Source organism: Beta vulgaris, chromosome 2 (genome assembly GCF_026745355.1).
Source record: "Beta vulgaris subsp. vulgaris cultivar EL10 chromosome 2, EL10.2, whole genome shotgun sequence".
Classification (NCBI taxonomy): domain Eukaryota; kingdom Viridiplantae; phylum Streptophyta; class Magnoliopsida; order Caryophyllales; family Amaranthaceae; genus Beta; species Beta vulgaris.
In genome coordinates, this window is record NC_079203.1 from 18,499,428 (window position 1) to 18,520,519 (window position 21,092).

The 21,092-nt window shown below is 35.7% G+C and overlaps 1 protein-coding gene and 1 long non-coding RNA gene across 3 annotated transcripts; one reads left to right on the forward strand and one right to left on the reverse strand.

Annotated features, from left to right (window-relative positions):
• The first annotated feature begins 1,539 nt into the window (after window positions 1–1,539).
• LOC104887212 (protein ELC-like) lies at window positions 1,540–9,617 on the forward strand. Of its 2 annotated transcripts, none has more exons than XM_057392530.1 (2): window positions 1,540–2,990; window positions 9,245–9,617. In XM_057392530.1, the coding sequence occupies exon 1, from the start codon at window positions 1,682–1,684 to the stop codon at window positions 2,951–2,953; it is 1,272 nt and encodes a 423-aa protein (XP_057248513.1). In that variant the 5' UTR covers window positions 1,540–1,681; the 3' UTR covers window positions 2,954–2,990; window positions 9,245–9,617. The 2 variants fall into 2 exon arrangements, with proteins under 2 accessions (XP_057248513.1, XP_010670108.1); XM_010671806.3 differs by having other exon boundaries at window positions 1,541–2,990; window positions 9,264–9,617.
• Window positions 9,618–11,926: 2,309 nt separating this feature from the next.
• Window positions 11,927–17,064, reverse strand: LOC125495151 (uncharacterized). The gene is made up of 2 exons (XR_007271833.2): window positions 15,560–17,064; window positions 11,927–12,194 (listed from the first exon to the last, which is right to left on the reverse strand). It is a non-coding gene; the product is annotated as an uncharacterized LOC125495151 (long non-coding RNA).
• Window positions 17,065–21,092: the final 4,028 nt, after the last annotated feature.

Here is a 21,092-nt window from a genome sequence, read left to right on the forward strand (position 1 = left end):
CCAGAAAATGCAGGACAAGGAAAAGCAAAATCCTTAGTACTCCCGGGACCGGAAAGAGAAAACTAGAAGTTTGGTTAACTTTTCGGGAAGAAAGAAGCACTAAAAAGTCAAGTTCTTGAGCAAATAACAAGTGCGAGTAATGGATTCTCTCTGTAAGAAAGTAAGAGGAAGAAGGAAGGTTTAAGCAAAGAGATAAAAAAATCAGAAAATAAACTACCTGTCGCATTTATACCCAGATCAAGGGCCCGGATTGAACAAACCCTCCAACTTCTCCTGGTATGCGCCAAGTGTCAAGGTCACAATGAAACCTAATAAAGTGTTTGGGCGGCATTTTCGGAAGAAACAATCATTACCTTTTCAAAATTCTTTGACTCCCCCGAGCGACACGTGGCACTTCACAAACCTACCCCATTAAGAAAAGACAAAAACTCGAAATAAAGATAAAAAAGAAATATAAAAACATCATCGCAAAAATATCCGCGTCCTTCCGACAACAACTTTAGTGGTCGCGACCCCAAAAGATGCTGGGGGGCTAGTTGTACGGGTATAACCCGTCTATTAGCGGCCTTCTCCTATGCGGCCGCGAATGAGCTCATGGACGCGAGCACGATAAAACCATTAAAGGCACCACTCGAGCCAGTTCGTCCCCTAGGACCGACAGTGTTGGCGGACGCCTAACAAGACAAAATAGAGGGAATCTTCCCACCTGTCAAATGCGTCATAGCCCTACATGTGTCAAAGGATTATACGTCCTGTCAGAGGAATAATACTTCTATAAATACCCCAATGGTACTATTCTGCAGATACATTCTCTTACACACTAAAAATAGCTTATCTCTCTCTCTCTCTTGTTTCTCTCTCTACATCCTAGTGGTCCAAATATCTGACTTGAGCGTCAGAGGGGGTTTCCTCAAAACCACCCCGAGGGTAGTTTGCGTTTGCATCCTGTGCAGTTTTCCAGCAAGGACGTGAGCTCTCGAGACTTGGCGGACTCTTGCGAGGACGCTAACTGTTTCAAACCGAAACGGTAACATTTTCAAAAGCACGGACTCCTTGGCAATTTTTGAAGAGGAGAGAGATAGATACAAAGAAAACAAAAGGATTCCATGTGAACATGTGATAGGAGAAAGATAGAGAGAAGTTATTACCCAAAATGAAAGTGTAACATGTAAAAAAAAGAGGTACAAAAGAATTCAGCATGTCATCCTACAAAACGTGCAAATTAGTAGGTGCACACGTCCGTATGGTGAGGAAGGTGCACACAATAAGCATCAATCACTAAGTTATGAATATAAAGACCAATACCAATGAACATATACGAACAAAGAGGTACATACTGCATATATTGATTTGGCTTGTTAGTCATGTACATGTATTCATTTGACTTGTTATTCATGTACATCTGACTTGTTATCCATGTACATTTAACTTATTAAACTGTTAGCTATATACATGTTCACACCTTCTTCACCATATAAACATGTGCATCATCTACGAATTGTACAAAACGAATCAAACAAAACGAGATACTTGTTCGTATTCTCCAGTTGAGTTTAGGATTTTCCCAAACATTTCCTTGGACTATTTCCCAAACTTCCGCGAAAATTCCTTCCTCGAAAAAGTTCACTTCAATTATCCCTTCTCCAACCTGCTTGATCTTGTTGAACACCAAAGTCCAACAATGGCTCCTCCGCACCCGCTCCATAGCACGGGTTCGAGCCCCCAAACCCTCCAATTCCTAAGCAACGTCCTTTCACAGCGTGGTCCATCCTCCCTCCCATACTCCGAGGACGTAAAGTGGCTAATCCGTCAACACCTTGTCTCTCTCACCGACACATACCCTTCTCTTCAACCCAAAACCGCAACTTTTACGCACAACGACGGTCGCACCGTCAACCTCCTACAAGCCGATGGCACTGTTCCTATGTTGTACCAAGGCGTCACATACAACATCCCCGTCGTTATTTGGCTTATGGAATTGTACCCACGTCATCCTCCTTGCGTATTCGTCACACCAACTCGTGATATGATCATCAAACGACCGCACCCTCATGTTACTCCTTCTGGTATGGTTAATATCCCTTATTTGCAGAAATGGATTTACCCTAGCTCTAATCTTGTTGATTTAGCTCGTGATTTGAGTCATTATTTCGGTCGAGATCCTCCTCTTTATTCGCAGAGGAAACCTGATTTGGGTTCTATTGTTAATCATACCCATAGTGCTAGTCCTAGTTTAACTGGGAATTTGTCGAATTCGGGGTTTTCGGGTTCGATGAGTTCTGGCTCTGTGGGGCATCCTGGGATGCCAGTGCCACCTAGGGTTTTTCCACCATCCCCTTATGTGGGGAGTGGAAGGGTTATGCCGCCTTCGCCGCAGAGGGCAAATGGGACGGATGATCCGAACGAGGTGTTTAAGAGGAATGCTGTTAATAAGCTTGTGGAGATGGTACATGGGGATGTTGTAGGGTTGAGGAAGACGAGGGAGGCAGAGATGGAAGGTTTGTTTAGTGCTCAAGCGAGTTTGAGGCAGCGGGAGGAGGAATTGAATAAGGGGTTGAAGGAGATGTTGGATGAGAAGGAAGGGCTGGAACAGCAGTTGCAGATGGTTTTGACCAATGCGGATGTTTTGGAAGGGTGGTTGAGGGAAAACGAGGAGAAGATGTCTAAGATTGGGAATGATATTGATGTTGATGATGCATTTGAGCCTTGTGATGTTCTTTCGAAGCAGATGATTGAGGCAAGCGCTTTTGATTTGGCGATAGAGGATGTTATTTATTCCTTGGATAAGGCGGTTCAGGAAGGAGTAATTCCTGTTGATCAGTACTTGAAGAATGTGAGGCTGTTGTCGAGAGAGCAGTTTTTCCACCGGGCTACTTCTGGGAAAGTTAGAGCCGCTCAGATGCAAGCTCATGTTGCTAGCATGGCTGCCAGATCATCACATTATGTTATGTGAGCAGGACTCAGCGAATGGAAACGCACTTCCTAGCCAGGTAGAATTTCTGCGACATATTCCTATATGTTTTATTGATCTCAGTCTGTTTTCTAGAATGATAATCTTTATCATATACACTTGTATACTAGTTGAGAGATGGATAATGAGCAGTAGCAACACTTTTTTCCTTCATTTCCTTGTGGATTGTATTGTCGTCATGATTATTCTGTACTTGCATGTTCTTGACTGGAAACTCACTGCATACGTACTTTGTTTGTAATAACAGTAGTCAAACCTCAACATTATTCTGTACATACATTGAAATTCAATAGAAAATATGTAATATCTTCTCTCTTTATCTCTCTCTAGCCAATGAATCTCTCGTCTTGCTCTCTTAATGCCTCTATCAATTGTGTTGGCACAGTAGATGGCTCATCTTCTCCTTGTGTCTTTGTCGGTTATCTCTCTCTCAATCTCCCAAGCAGAAACACACGTACATTTGCTACGGGTCTGTTAGTTTGTTCGGCCTACATCTCAATTACTTTTTTACTGAAACCAATCTAGAATTTTATAAGTGACCTGTGATCTTCATCTGAACAAAAAGAGATTGCTTAGACTCTGCATTGTGTCTCGTTTATTTGAGGCTGTTTTCATTTTATATTTGAATGCATCCTTGCTCATCCTTCTTTACATTTTCAGAGATCAGGTGCCTGCATCTTTGAACCATAGTTGCATTTCCATCTTCCTAGATTCCTGCCACTGTTTCTGTTTTGCAATATCGTCTCCATGCTAACTCTCCTTCCTCTACAGCTGACCTCTACTTATAACCTGTGTTTGAGCTTCAGTTTGTCCTTATTCCCAAGAAATTCCTATACATAACCAAAACCCTAGGGTAAAGGTTGTCCGATGTACTACTCTCTTTGTAGAGTGAGATTTTCACAAATTGCTTGTAATATACTCAGCAAATGAGGGGAATTGGTGGAACCTTCTATGATGAAATTGTTCTTTAGAGCTCAGTATTTAGTCTCTCTCAAAAAAAAAAAAATGCTCTGAAGCTCATACTCCTGCAAAATTTTTCTTTCCTCCCGCGGGGGGGTGAAGGCATGAGAAAATCAATTTTAATTAAGAGTTAGATATCCAGTAAACAATCAATCCTCAGCACATGAAACCTATAATACTCGGACACGGCATATTCACCCAATGTACGAGTGTTGGTACGACTCAACATGGGTCCCGTAAAATACGAGTCAGATATGACCATTTGCACTGCTATACGGTCAAATATGAGGTGAGGATCCTGCACTAAACAGAGAGGTTGCTTAACAGTTATGCTCCACAACATCGCCCTGGTTCAAGTCGCCATTTCTTTTGCAGGCCATTGCTGGAGTCGAGACTTGAGAGAGTAGGTGAATGCTAATCACATTCTTAATATTGTTTAGGGCGGGGGGCTGAGTGTACAGTTTCTATGATTTATTTAGGGCGGGGGGCTGAGTGTACAGTTTGGGCACCCCACGTATCTCCCTCTCTTAGTAATCTAAACTCATGTGGAGAGGGGTTGATTTTGTTGGTTTATGTTTTTTTTTTTACTTTATATCCCTTAGTTTTAGAAAATGCGCTCAAGGCGCAGGCGAAAACGCATCCGACGAGCGGTGCACAGCGCACAGCAATATGCGATATGAGGTGCACGCTTTTTACCACCTTTGAGAGAGGCGCAAGGCGCACCGCCTTGCCGCCTTTATTAGAGAGGCAGAAGAGAGGAGAGAGGGTGTAGATCTGAGTTAAAAAGCTGAAAAAACCAAAAAAAAATACTTTTTTTTCAAGGGAAAATTACCTTTAATTTATTTTTTCGAACAAAAGCGCTTTGTTAATTGCATTAAATTTTATCAAATTGAATCATAATTAGAAAACCTAATTTGGGAGAAAAACCCTAATTCAAGATTTGGCGGCGACCATCCACCACTTGACCCATCTCCTGTTGTTGTCGTCGACGAGTAAGCGTCAGGTCCTCTTTCTTCCTCTTCGATGTTCTCTTTTCCGTCTACTCTTCTCTTCTTGGATCTTCTATATTTGCTTCTCTTGGATACTTTCCTCTTTCTCTTTGGTACTTTCCTGTTTCTTTGATACTAACCTTTTTTTTTGTTTTTCAAGAGATGTACCTTTCTCTGCCAACCTTTTCTTTTTCCCCTTTTTCTTTTGGAAGGTTGCAATTTTTGTTCTTTATTAACTCTTTTTCTACCACATATCAACTTCAGTTTTTTTGGAGAAAAATAATTTCTGGGAAAAAGAAAAATTTAATAAAAATAATAAAAAATAATAAAACCACAAAAGCACAATACTAATAATAACCACAATGTGTCTTGCATACGGAAAGCGTGCGCCTTTGCCTTGTTCACCTTTGAAAACTAAGGTCTATCTCTTAGAACTTTGACTTGTCAACTACATATTGAAATATTTTCACATTAACAAGGAATAAATAAGGCTATAAAATTGTATCTAATAACTTAGAAAAATTATTGCTTAAAAATTTAAATTAAATCATATGAATATAAAAATATAAGATTGTAGTATTACTGTCTGTGTATCCAAATGTAGTACAGTGTTCTCGTGTCCAAAATTTTCAAAATTAGTGTATTGGACCTTTTATTGGATACTTGTACCAATGTCCGTGTAATATGTATGGTAAGAGGCAACATGAAAACGGCCAAATAAGGAACAACAAGCCTAGTTAGAAACTTTCTCATGAGACCCCGCCTGTATATAGATTTCTAGGCTATTGAATGTTTATATGTTTTTAGGCTATTGAATGTTCAAATTTTCTAATTTAAGTTACCTTTCTAGTTCAAACCGTGGTAGTTGGTTGCAAATTATCCTGTGGGATTGTACTATTAGTTATCTTAAGAGCCCTTATGCTGGTACCATCCATTTGCAGTGTGGCATGGTAGAAATAGGAAGTGACCTGTCACATTTACCTTTATAATCTGTACTGCAATTGTAGTGTTAGTCTTAGAGGTGTATGGCCCAAGAATCCTGAATTTCTCTCTTGATTTGGATTTCTAAAAGCCCCACTTTGGGACTTGAAGAGGGTTATTATTATTTTAAGTAATCGTTGAAGTATCTTGAACTAACATGAGAATCAATGATCCCAAACTTTTCAACCAGGCCTTAGCATAATCTTCTTCATCGGTAGGGATATCTTCTGCCTTTGTGCTCGAGTTCCTTGAACCCTCATTTCTTTTAGTTATTTGAAAATCCTGCTGTTTTCCGTCTTGGTTTAAGTTACATTAACACATCACAAGACCTGATAGAAGCAGTGTTAGTACCCTGCCAATTGACTATCTAGCACTACATTTGTCTAGTGAAATGGCAGATAAACTTGAGAAAGATATTAACTTACACAATTATTTAAAGGGGATATTTGTGGGATTCCTCTCTACTGCTTGACTAGAGCTTGTGTTACAGTGACACGGGTACGAGTGTATGATAAGGGCGTGGATGTGAGTATCTAATACAGCGATTTTGAAAATTCTGGATACAGTGACCGTGACACCGTCCTTAATTTTTTCACGGGGAAGATTGAAGAGGATACGAGTTATTTTAAAAAAATTATCTTAATTTTTTTTATACGTATAAATTTTACTTGAATAATTTAATCAATAATTTCTTTAAATATGAAATACAGTTTTTGTAGCCTTATATATTCCTTGTTGATTTGAACATCTGAAAGTATGTAGTTGAAAAGTCAAAGTTCTAAAGAATATATTAAGTGAAAAACAAAAATTAATAGAGTTAGCGCCTCCCCACGAGTCTAGATTTTACTCAAAAACAAAAAGGCAGTGAGAGAGAGACTGGATGTCGAGACTTCCCCTTCTGCTACCCAAACAACAACAACAACTAAGCCTTATTTCCAAGGTGAAATTGAAAAAAGGGAAAGTAAAAATATTAAGAACACGACTTCCTTGGTACTCTTTTCACTTTAATTGTGGCCAGTGAATTTAGCTTCGAGTTGGACAATGAACGATGGTGTGGAGCAAATTTGGTAAGCAATCTCCTTTCTCTATCTCCACGGGTTTCTCTCTTCTCAGATCTTTCCGAATCCGAGTTTAAATGCAGTATTTGCTTCTTATTACTGACCTAGATCTGTGTGGGGTTGTATTGACAATGGTACATCAGCCAAAATGCCGTGTCTGGGTATTATACCCGAAGCTAATTGAACACCATTGTTTTGGACACCTTATAATAAAAGCACCATTGGTTCGAACATGGTGTCCTAATATACTACAACATAATCTCTCTATTCCGCTAGTAAGGTTTCATAAAGGGCAGGAGGGGAAGGGGGTGTTATTTTTTTCCTGTACAATTTCCGAAGGTGGTTGTTTATCCTTCTTATAACAATTGCGTAGGATGTTGTTTCCATTAGATTTTAGATGCCGAAGGTCGTTGACTTGCCTAATAGTTCATAGTTAGTTTTAGTATAGGAAAGTTTAGCTTGACACAAATTGTGCCTGCTCATTTCTGTAATCCAACGCTAACAAGTTACCATTTGAGCCTGAAACACCAACTTTCTTAAAAGTGGTATCTCTTGATTCTTAATGGTGAAGACTGAAACCTGCCACAATCTAACTCAATATTGAATGTAGATCCTTCCAAAGTCCAACTAGTTACCGGCTTAGTAGCTTCAATGTTAGCTCAACGGTTAAGATATGTAGCTTAGTGCTCCTCATCCATCCCTTGGAACATGGCCTTGCACGGTTCACTTGTCTCCAGGTGTTTGGATCGATGTGTCTGACTCTCTGTTCAAGGCTACAATTTTGTACTGATAATGTGACTGGGGATTTTGTCCCATGGCTTTCCATATTCTGGATACCTTCTAACTCTTACTACACGGGTCTCAATACTTAGTATTTAATTTACTGAGCTAGATTCTTGTTACTCATGACATCATTAGTTATGATTCTAAGAGAGCATCATGCCTAGTGGCTACTAAAACTCAGAACAAGAATTCCTTGTCAGTCTCCCTAGATGCAGTGGGTTGTAAATAAAAGAGGATGGCTGCATCTTAATAATTGTAACCTTTCTTCTATGGCCTAGGATTTGAAAATAAAATAAGCGTCATCATCAGCTTAAATGTAGATTTAGCCACCGCATTCTAATAGGTCCCTGCAAATTATTGATTATCACCTACCAATTCCTGATTGAAGATCATTTCTTAGCAGCAGGCAAGTGAGCAATAGTGCGCTCGACACCTCTGAAGTGTGACTCAGAGATATTGAGTTTGAGTCTATTTTTGCAGGATGGATTCCTTTTATTTTCCTCCTTTCAAGTCCAACCCACTTTAGGTTCCCAAAAGAAATTATAATGAATATCAGTTCCATTGTTTTGATGTGTTGAGAGGCTCAGGTTTCTTACTTTTTGCAATAACTTTTTCTTCAGAACTGATGGTGCTTTAATCTATAGCTTTAGATCATTATTCTTGTTCCTATGTTCACCAAATAGAACTGATAATTCGTTATCTGTTTTTTAAATGATTCAGCAGCTATGTATTTGGAAACTGAATATGCCTTTGTGGAAGATGCCTCAATATATGGTTTTAGCAACCGTGTTGATTATCTCCTATACTTGTTTTTTTATTCCTAGAACCCCATTTCAATGCTTTGGCTCTTCTGGAACTACCTTTTGACTATCTGAGCACAGGTGTTATAGGCGTCTCATTTGGTACCAAAGTTAAGTCAAAGTGGTACCAAAATAGAGTTATTTGGTACCAAAATGTAACCTTGGTACCAAACTGAAATTTGATACCAAAATAGAGTTGGTACCAAAGTACTCTATTTTGGTACCACTTTGACTTGCTTTGGTACCGAAAATTTTGTGAGATGCCAATACTTTCCCATGTGAGCAAGAGCCACTTGTACATTAATTATTGTATGATCAGTTCTATAATTCACTAACCGTTTCACTTTAGCATCAATCTGACACAACGCATCATTTGAATTTCTAAGTCACATCAATGAAGCTCTGCCTTAGAGCTGTGGTTTCTATTCGGAGTTCTGTTATACAGTAAAGGTGATATTGCATAGGCCGGTGTGGAATTCACTGTATTATGGCTTTTGCCCCCCTGCCTTCATTAGGATTTGTTAGTTGAATCTGTGGAACCCAAGCTGCCCATTGTGATGTCAGAGTGATCCTTTCTGTACTTTTCCAGCTGCATGTTGGCAGCTTTTGTTGGTATGTAACAGGATTTTTGTATAGGATACAATGAGGTAGAAAGAGAAACTCATGGTCATATTGTTGCCAATTTACCTAATTTAATGTTAGGGTTCTGACTTTGTTGCAGGATTATATGTTGAAGTAAACATTTGAAGCGAACTGGAGTTCGTAAGTAGCCTATAGATAGTCCATGAACGAAGTCATTGTTGGACTGGTTGATGTAGTTTTTCCAGTGAGTTTGACATAGAATGGATGAAGGAATGGTGCTATTGAATACGATTTTGGGTGTAAAATTGTTTATAACGTACTACAGTCTATGGTCATAAATTATGTACAATGAGATAAAGATTTAGTTCTATTATTGGAAATACTTTTTTTGACTTTGCCTGTACATTGTTGAGTTCTATGAACAAGAGACAATAGTTATTGTTATGTGATATGAGATAGTACTTAGGATGTTGGCCTTAATTTTTCGATTGTATTTATTCCTCTGTTAAATGTATCCGCTCTATGTTTGTGCAAGCTTGTAGCAAGAATCTCACGGGGATGAAACTAGAGATAGCTTTTTCGTCATTGTCGATGTGTTGTGGCTACAAGTGATTATGGAGTACATAATATAGAACTTTTATGGGCTGTCTATGTTCGCTGCAGTTTTTTTTTTCTTTTTGACAATATATATATATATATATATATATATATATATATATATATATATATATATATATATATATATATATATATATATATATATATATAGGGCTGGGTTCTAGTGAGAACCCTCTTATGGTGAGAACCGTGAGAACCACTTAAAATGAGCAAAAACTTCCTAAAATGAGCAAAAAAAAACAAATGAGCAGAAACATAAAATGAGTAGAAAACATTAAGTTATCAAGAATGTAAAATGTACAAAAATGTAAAAGAAGAAAAACGTAAAATGAGCATAAAAAAGTTCAACGAGAAAAAAAAGTAAAATGAGCAAAATGTACAATGAGCAAAAACGTTGATAAATGAGCATAAAATTGTTAAATGAGCAAAACCATAATATAAGTGAAACAAAAAATGAGCAAAAACGTTATGAAATGATCGAAATCTTCGTAAAATGAGGAAAAATGATGGTTCTCACGGTTCTCACCATAAGGGTGGTTCTCATATGAACTTAAACCTATATATATATATATATATATATATATATATATATATATATATATATATATATATATATATATATATACTTCCACTGTTTCAAAATATAAGGCATTCACGCTTTACGAAAATTTGCTTTGATCACAAATATCTTTCAAATACGATAAGTAAAAATTATAAAAATTATATCGTTGGATTCGTCCTAAAAAATACTATAATAATATTTTTCTTTTAAATTTTCTATTGACATAAATTGAGTGTAATTAATGGTCAAAGTTCGACCTCGAACATCGTGCGTGCCTTATATTGTGAAACGGAGGGAGTATATATAGGGGTGAGATCCGCTGAAAACAACTTTTTATCTGAAAATTTATAACAGGGTAACTTTTACCACTTTTAGGGCAACTTTATATATTTTAAGGGTAACTTTTACCAGTTTTAGGGTAACTAGATTATATTAAGGATAACTTTATATATTTCAAGGGCAACTTTATATATTTTAAGGGTAATTTTACCAGTTGGGGGGTAACTATATTATATTAAGGATGACTTTATATATGCCAAGGTTATAAAGAGTAACTTTTACCACTTTTAGGGTAATTTTTAGTATTATAATAGTAACTTTGACTAATATTAGAGTAACTATACACCTTGATATTTTCCTCACCTTCTTCTTCAACCTTCATCTCCTTCCTTTTTCTCTGTCTCTCAACTTTCAGAAAAATGCGAGAAATAATTAGTTCAAATTGCAGCTCCATAACTTAGCCAATCTCTTAAATAGAATTAATCATCATCATCAACAAAACTGAGCTAGAATTAAAACCAGAAAGTTCCTCTAATCAACAATCAACATCGGTGCTATAATATGAAGTTTCCTTGAAATTATCAGACAACAACATACTGTTTCAAGTTTCATCATTCAAAAGAAAGTACAAATAACAGAAAAGTGATCAATAAAGAGAGAGAATAACAGGTCATAATTAAGAGTTAGTTAACGGCGGCGAGCTACAACAACTTGGACATGGCGTCGCGGCGAATAGGATGAAGAAAGGCTGAGGAGTTGGGTGGAAGTGAAATCGCGATTATCTAAGCAAAATCGACGCTGAAAACATGAGATTAGAGACGTTTGATGTTGTTATCGACTTCTTTCCTCCAATTTTGCTGATTTTATTCTCTCTCTTCTTGTTTCTCCATTTTCGCAGCTGTTAGAATTTCACCATAACTCAGAGATAAATAATGAGAGGAAAGAGAAAATGGATATTCTTCATTGTTGAATTGTTGTCTGATGAATTCGTAGTCTGAAGAGAAAGAATAGAAATTATTGAAGTTGGGGTTTCTGTCGTGTTTTGAAGAGAGAGAATGGGGCTCCTGGAGGAGATAATGTAATTGGCCCAAATCTTATGAATTTGATCATAACCATAGGATCTAATTTCAATGGCCCAAATCTTCTGTTTTCAGTTTTCAGTTTTAGGGATGATTTCACAAGATCCCATTCTGGCATTCTGTAACAGCCCGCACTTCCGAGCTGCTAACTAATCACACTTAAGATACACAAAACACAATCAACAATTAACAAACCTCGAATTTACATTTATTCACACCTGTAACAACCTGCACTTCCGAGCTGCTAACTAATCACACTCAAGATACACAAAACACAATCAACACTTAACAAACCTCGAATTTACATTTATTCACAGCGGAAACAAAACCTATAAAAACGATCTTGGATCTGTGGGTCAGGGGCCCACAACATAACAACTTGAAAAATCAAATAACATGTTACCAATACTTCCAAACAAAGCATCTAACTTTAACCTCAGCCCACATTTCATAGCATAAAAATCTTCTTCTTGATCAATAATCATATTCCAAGACCTTGACATCAACCCTGCAAAATCACTAACAATGAACCCTGTCCCCACCAGGACAGGTTCCAAGAACAAAATCAGAAAAACTAAGTACACACACTGTCCAGCCAGAAATTCATTTTAGCGGCTTAATATATAGTTGTGCGGTGTATTACTCATCAAGTGGAACAATCCTAAACTTCAAAAAAAGACTTAAAATCAAATAGTTAGAAATGTTTTATTACGACACCAGCAACTCTTAAATAGAAAGTCCGATAAAGAGTAGTCATACATATACTACAGATAATAAGTTCCTTGCCATAAGGACAAATTTCAACAACAGTTGAATACATAAGCTCATCCCAAAACCTCATTTTTGGTGGCTTAAGACCATTCATATACAATCCATGTTAGAATTCAGCATGATTCACAAGTAAGTGCTCGATTAAAAATTTCAGGATTACTATCCTTGCACAATCGCATTAAAGTAAGAATTTTTATCATGAAGATCACCACTTAGATCATTCAAAACCCTTTGGGTCTATAGCATTTAATTTATTTGGGTAAAGCGAACACGAATAGAGAGAGACTTCTTACACAAGGGGCCGACTGTCTCTAAGCTAATGGAGGTCGTCACCCCACCGTTTAAATATTTATGCTTGCAAGTCTTAACCAGGAAATGTCCCATTTTTATTATTTGCAGGACTTCACCCACCCAGCGAGGGTTCGGAAGGAGATCACTCATCCTCCAAGGGTTGTTGTTCATACCGTACCTTATTTGGTATCGGTCTTTACCCACTTGTATTCATAGTTTATTTACATAAATAGTTTAAATGCACTGTTTATCAATACCACACGTGTTCCAAAAAACACATATTCATCCATGCAGAGGAAAAAGAATCACAACTACTATCGTGTCGCTAATCATTGCAACACTTGAATCTTCTTTTGAAATCTTTTGTTTTACGTCAACAATTTCACATATTAGTTACGTGTAAAGATATAAGGAAATAATCAATTCTTTACTGCTTGTAAAAGTCGTATAGGCACTTAGTGTGCTCATTTAAACTTTACCAAAAGGGTTGAGTTAACTTGAACATTTGGAACTTTTGTCAAAATAATTGCAGCAAAAACACTGAATTTAAAATGAACATAACTTCCTGCTCGGTACTTCGAATTAGAAATTTCCAAAACTTAACCTCAATAACTTTTGGATCATGACTACTCAAAGAAATAATACTCGCTCCATAGATGTTGTTTACATTCCCCATAAAACAATAACTAAATCATAATGCTTATTTTCTCAATAACACAAACTTATATCTTTCAAAACTTATACTCTTGTTCTTAATTCGTATCGCATACTCAATTCCAAAGTGTATCAACGACTTAAACTTCCGTCCATAAATTAATATAAAATAAAACAAAGTTGAAATGTAATTAACATATCCAAAATACCTGAACCTCAATAATCTTATTATAACACAAACTCGAATCTCAAATAATCTCACTTACCTCAAATATTCTTTTAAAGGAAGTAATATACATAAAACATATTCGAAATCAAATGTCTCTTTGTACTTAGACTTCCGTCTTTAACTTGTAGCATCTAAACTATAGCATTTCAAAATTCTCATGATATGAATTTTCCCTTTAAAGGTTTTCTTATTACCAATACATGAACTTTCATTGCCATAATATAACTTTATTACATTATTATAAATCACCTACAATTACGATGGTAAGTCAAAATATCTCACTCCATATTTCCCAATACTCAACTCGTTGTCCTCATCTTTCTTAAATTTATAATTCACAATCATACGTCCCCATGTATTTGTATTGAAAGCTCATATTCGTCTTAACACCGTACGCTTAGTATTGTCATTATATAACTTTAATTACCATGCTCTCTATTATCTAGATTTATATTTTTCTTTCCCAACATCCATTTATATAATCTTACTCATCCAATAGAAGAAATTATGCTCCAAACTCTTTTACTTGACCCCTTTGCGGATATGATCTTTTATTACATAAGTATTGTAAATTATATCTCTCTAATCGATACTCCTCTAAACCACCACCAAGATTGGATCCTTTATTTCACTGATACGACATTCATATATCTCAAATCCTATACATCCTCCGAACTCACAAATCTCTCGTGACAACTCCATAACTCATAAATTAATATTTGACCTTTGAAATTCACATCCAAATTTACTATTTCCTAACTATCTAATCTACGAACACCACATAACATCTTCCTTCTTAGTTAGAACCTCCCAACAATTACTTCATCCTTCAATTATGACATCACAATTCTTCATTCTCATATAACCAAGCTCCTTATTATTTTCGAAGACATCTTCGGGTGATACCATTCAACCTTGTTTATACGCCATAAGTAAAGCTTGGGATATTCGACTACTTCTAATAATATCCTCAAAGCGACAATTGTATTTCTTAAACAAAACTTCACAAGTACCCATTTCATAGCAAACTCATTCTAACTTAGATTCCAAACTCCATATAACATAATTCATCCATGAGATTCTGTAAAGATATAACTTGTTTCACTAGACTTATGTGTTTCCGAACTTAAATTCGAAAATAATGTTCATTAAATTGACTCAAATTTAAGAGATTTTTTCCTTTGAGAACTTCTTCATTAAAATTTACGTTGGAGTAAAGATCCTCCCCGTCATTAATAGAACTAGAAAATTCTGATTTATAATCTCATGAGTTCATATTTGTTCATAACTCCAAGTCATAATTTTCAAAGTTCATGATCATATATAATCAAAATCTCAAACCATAATAAAGAGTTTTTCATACTTTCAGAGTTCCATATAAAACTTATATCACAAATATTTTCACAATTGCCTTAAACCTGAAATTTTAACTCAACATCCTTGATCAAATTCCTTCCTTTTTCTCTGAAACTTTCAAATATAACTATAGTTTAAATCGAAAGCGAGTTCATAAACGTATCGAGTTAACGTCCTGGCTTAGTTCGTAAATCGAAGTACTTGTTGTAAAATCACTTATATAGTTAGATATACTAAAGATCATTGCTTTAATTCTCATAGCTACACTTTCATATAAAAGATCAACTTACTAAGCATAAGAAACTTATTATAAATTCGATGTGGAAACAAGTAGGTTTAAAAATATCACACATCCATATTATTGAAGGATTCAACTATCTCCAATCAGTTCTTCATAGAAATATCACTCAGTAAAACTCATCACATGTATAGCTTTCGCTCATAGCTTAAAACCAAATATGTAGTTAACAACTCTTGTAAACACACGAATAACACTCTGAATAATTTTGAATTTATATAAAAGGCTTATTAAGCTCAGCACATGAAATCACATAAAACACGAATATAGATTCAAAGGTGGAAGGACATGTGTGTACCTTGGAACAATTCCCAATAATTCGACATTCTGGATAACCAACTATAGCTCGAACTTCATAATTTATCTCCATATACATACTCCAACAACGACCTCAAAACAATAACAACAATCATTAACCATCCTCACAACAATTTAGATAACAAATTGTATTACTCATACTTTCTAAACTCTTCCATGAACTAACCATCACAACCCTTAATACAACCCGTTCTACTAATCCAACTCACAACATCAATTCTATCTCTAATTAACATCATTCTGATTTAAGAGAGTATTATCAAACGACATAATTTATAAAAATCAGTTTTTAGAAACTTACTTAAGAGGCTTGCTTCATATTAGAAGCTTCAATCCAATAAGAAAGATAAAATATTCAATCTTTAAGTTTAACAACTCTTATCATAACTATATTTGCTAATCAATAACAAAATTGAGAACCAAGTTTATTTCTAAAATTAGAATATAAAATCCAAATGCACCACACTTGAATTGGAATCAAAGGAGATGAGGAATTAAGAAAAATTAGCTCATACCTTCATATGGAAAGGAATACCAAAACAATGGCAGCAACAAGCTAAGGAAAACAAGTTAGCAATGACAACATGGGCAAACAAGCCAACCACGACATCAGCGCAACACAAAGTACAGCAGCAGTGCTGAACTTGTGTAAGGCGTACGTAACTCATAGCTCCGAACTCCGAATTGAGCGATTTTTGTGCCCAAATTTCATTAGCTCGAAGTTATCTACAACTTTGATTTAGAAACAAAGAGCAAATTAGATTGCATGTTGTAGATAATTGGGGCAACAGATTGTCGGAATAAAAACAGGGGAGACAGAAATGAAGGTAGCAAGACCAAACTTACAAAGACCATAACTCATAGCTCCTAACTCCAAATCAAGTGATTTTTGTGCCCAAATTCATTAGCTCGAAGTTATATACAACTTTGATTCAGCAACAAAGAGCAAAATTGAATTTCATGTTGTAGATAATTGGGGCAACAGATTGTCGGAATAAAAACAGAGGAGAGAGAAATGAAGGTAGCAACACCAAACTTACAAAGACCATAACTCATAGCTCCGAACTCCAAATCAAGTGATTTCTGTGCCCAAATTCATTAACTCGAAGTTATCTACAACTTTGATTCAGCGACAAAGAGAAAAATTGAATTTCATGTTGTAGATAATTGGGGTAACAGATTGTCGGAATAAAAACAGAGGAGAGAGAAATGAAGGTAACAACACCAAACTTGCAAAGACCATAACTCATATCTCCGAACTCCAAATCAAGTGATTTTTGGGTCTAAGTTTAATAACTTTTCGAGATCTACAACTTTCATGTAATAAGTTTGGGCAAATTTCGACTGCAGAATGCAGAAATTGAACATGCACATTACGGGGTATAAAATCAGAGGAGAGAGAAAATTATTGTTTGGGGTTTTTATTTTGGTTTTGGGGTTTCTCCCAATTCTCAAACACTTGGGTAATTAAACTGAAATATTCAAGAGAACAATTAATCTATGGGAAAATACACTTTGGCACTTGATTGAAAAATTATGAAGAAGAGGGAGTGATGCTTTAGCATCTAGAGTAGATAGCATGAGTGAGAAGAGATAAATTGTAATTAAAAATGGGTTTCTCTTTATTTCAAAGCTTAAACTTCAACTCAATATCTCTATTATATAAAATCCGTACTAACTTATTTGTGCTTGGAACTTACTTTAGACGATAAATAATAATTCTCAAGTAATTTCTTTACTAATATGAACATAGCTAACTTTGACTAAAACGTGTCTGAAAATATCAGCTATTATACTTATCAAATCTCATTTATAAAGTCGTTATAAAACCTTGCTTAAAATATAGGCTATTACACATTCCTATATATATATATATATATATATATATATATATATATATATATATAGAGTCGGGATCCTGTGAGAAGGAATAGTTATGTGAGAATAAATTAATATGTGAGAATTAACTACAAGCGGTAGATCAAAAAGGAACTAAGGGCTGCGATTTGCCATAGCAGTAAAAACAAAATCACAATTTTCTTAGCAATTAAGCGTGAACAGTACGTACTCACTGAGGAAAAGAAAATAAAAAATCCATACCTCTCATCATCGACCGATTGATTACAAACTACAGTCTGAACTTTTCTATCTAGATCGAAATTCATCCATCGAAGTAATTATCATCAGGTACGAATCATAAACGTTATTCGTGGAATTCGATTTTTTCAAAATTGATGTACTTACATTTTTTTCTTAATTTACATATTCAGTAATTATTTTCACATATTTTAATCGAAAATTAGGTCTTTTAGAGACTATACTTGATGGTGATGGATTGTTACTGGAATTTTTGTTCATATTCTACTTTTTCTCTCTACTTTGAGTATTTTCCTTAATTTTAGTTTTGATTTTGCATCTTTTATTCTGTTCATGATGGGTTAAATTTGTAGATTGTGTTTTTGGAGGATTAGTTATTATAAAAGTTATTGATGCAAATTTTATGACTTTACTTTGCTTGCTATTTTTTCCTAAATCCGCTTGAACCGAATGTACGCTTGTTGAATAGAAGAAAATTGATCATATAGACTACCTGTTGATGGATGCCAATTTAATTGAATGTTGGAATAGTAAAAGGATGATTGCTTGTTTAAATACCCACGAGTTTATCTTGCCTACTCAGTCCTTTTCTAGCACTTCGTATTTTCTTCATCCATCTGTATGTAAAAGTGTGGAAGAATTTTTGCATATAGGGAGCTAATGTTTTTACAGGTTATTTTGTTCTCATTATCTATTGAGAGGACTAACCTTATACTGAACTTATTGGGCTTCCACCCTATTATGCTTCTTTTCAGTTTGATAAAAAAGAATCACTGCTCAAGTTACGATTGCCTGAGTGTTGGGTGGTGAGATTCGATTCTGCTATGCTTCTACTTGTCAACTCCACGTAGTTATATTATGATGAATTCATCTTTGATGAACAGTTTTCAAAACTTCATGGGCTGATTGACCTAGTAACTGCAAGTTATGACAAATTTTACTTCGGGGACGTTGCAAGAGAAACTTATGATTTCTTCTGGGGTGATTTTGCTGATTGGTATGTTTATTTTTTTCAGTCTTTCATGCTCAATTACCACTTCTTATTGCTTGTTTAGAATTTGGAATTGTCTATAGAGAAGATGACATACATTTGAGTTGTCCATAGGTCTTTGTAAATCACTTGACATGTCAGTTTGTGATTTAAAGAATTTGATCCAATTTGTATTGTGGTTGTATAGTGTTTGGAAAATTTTGTTCTAAGTATGTTGCTTTTTGAAGAATTTGATCATCTTTGTGATTTGTTTGGCTGGGTAATGCGTACTTAATGAGTACAATCAAATGAGTTTGATCATGTACATCAGTGCTACACTAAATGTCTATCGGTGCTACACTACATGTATATCAGTGCTCCACTACATGTACATTAAATCTCAAGGAAAATATTAAGTATTCCTTTTTTATCTAAGTTCTAATTTCACCCATGTACTTGAATGTTATTATGAATGTTTGGCATTGAAGAATAGAGTTTCTTTTAAGCGAGCTGGAACTCATGTAAGTTTCTTTTAACAGAGTTGGAAGTCATGTACATTAGGTCTTTGTCATATGTACATCATCGGTAACATACAAGTACATTAAATATCTTATAAATATAAAAGTTGGATTTTGGACAATATCATACACAAACATAAAATGTGATTTATGTATATCTAATTAATTTTTATGAATCTTTCAAGTAAGTTTTTTATTGTGTCTTTCAATAATTAAAATTATTGTGTTCTTTTTCTAGATTAATTTGAAGATTTCATGGAAACTCAACCTACGATTATGGAAGACCCTAATCAACATACTCCAACAACACAAGTAGTAGATGAATGATTGGCTTTCACATAAATTAGTTGGTTAGATACTATATGATAATACTAGTGTTCATATTTTCATGATGAATTAGTTGGTTAGATATTATTTCACTTGGTTAAAATTTTGTTTTCCTATATTTTTGTGCATACATAAAATTTTGGCCATAAATTAAGCTTAATTCATATATGATATATGCTTTTATGTTAATAGGGAGTAATAAGTATATTAGAGGTATGTCCATACCCCAAAGTTGTATTTTTATGTTAATAGGGAGTAATAAGTTTGTGCTAAAGCACTTTGGAAAAACTGATCTGGGTGGATGATTTGAAGAAAATATTTTAGTGGTTTGTGAAATTAGCAGACATGGACATTCTACTGGAACAGTTCACAATATTGTTGAATGTTTGACGTTTTACTTGTGAATGCCACCAAGTGGTGTTTTAGCCTTTTAGGGTTTTCTTGTTCGGGGTCTCATGTAGTGTAATACTCCATATTTTAGTAGTAATTTCGTATTAATTAAGAAAATATAAAGAATTAATAAAAAGGTATTTTAATTTATTTACAAATTAATAGGAAATTGTTAGGCATTTTCGGAGTTTTAAAAGGGTAACCTAATCTTCACTTGACCTAGGGTTACTACCTTTTGAAGGGAGTATAAAAAGAAAAGGAGAGGGAATTTCAGAAAAACCCTAAACCCTTCTTCTCCCTCTCCTCAGCCGACCTTCTTCTCCCTCTCTCTCTCCTTAGCCGATCTCCCTTTCTTTCTTTCTCTCTCAGATTTTCCTTTCTCTCTCTCGGAGTTTCTCTCGCTGCTCTTCCTCTTTAACTTCGCTCCGCTCCTTCACGTCGCCGGTGCTGTGCGTGGGTGGTGTTGGTGCAAAAGGTTCCGACGAAGGCTGCAAGGGTTTCGCGCGAGGGTTGGTGCGAATTGCTGTGAGTGGTTGTGGTTCGAGCGCGCGGAGGGTGCGCAGGCGAGGAGGGTCGAGAGGTTGCGAGAATTCGTCGAGGGTTTGTTCGTGGTTTGTGCGAGTTCCGTCGAGAACGAGGTGTTCGAAAGTTTGTTCGAGGGTTGTGCGAAAAGTGGGTCGAGAGTTTTGTTGCGAGCGGTGGTGTTGGCTCGTGTTTGAGGGGGTTCGAGTGGTGTTCGAGTCGTGCGAGCGTGGTTCTGCGTCGTGCGAGTGTGGTGGCGCGACAGATCTGGGTCGCGCAAGGGTGTTTGGGCGACGGAGACCGTTCTCGGTGTGTGCGCGTGTGCGGTGTGGTTTCGTTCGTCGGAATTCGTTCGCCGGCAAGTTCTAGCGGTATAATTTTTGTACTTAACTCAGTATGACAGTTTATTTGTTAGGTTGATATTTACAGTTTTCATAATTACGTAAGGTTTGTAATTAATAATTAGTAATTGGAATGGTTAGTAAATTAGTAGATTGTTTAACTAGTTAAGTTATTATTCTGTTGTTAAGTTAAAACTATGGTTAGGTTTGTAATTGGAATAAGATAAAAGTAGGAGACGTGTGTATTATTATTAGTTACAATTATTATCGTTCCATGGGTGACTTGTTTCACGGAACCTGACTTTGGGACTTATGACTTACCTTTTTGGACATGGAACTTACTTTTGG

What these genes read in the sequence shown, in the direction of transcription:
- LOC104887212 (XM_057392530.1), top strand. Translation starts at nt 1,682, where the DNA reads ATGGCTCCTCCGCACCCGCTCCATAGCACGGGTTCGAGCCCCCAAACC.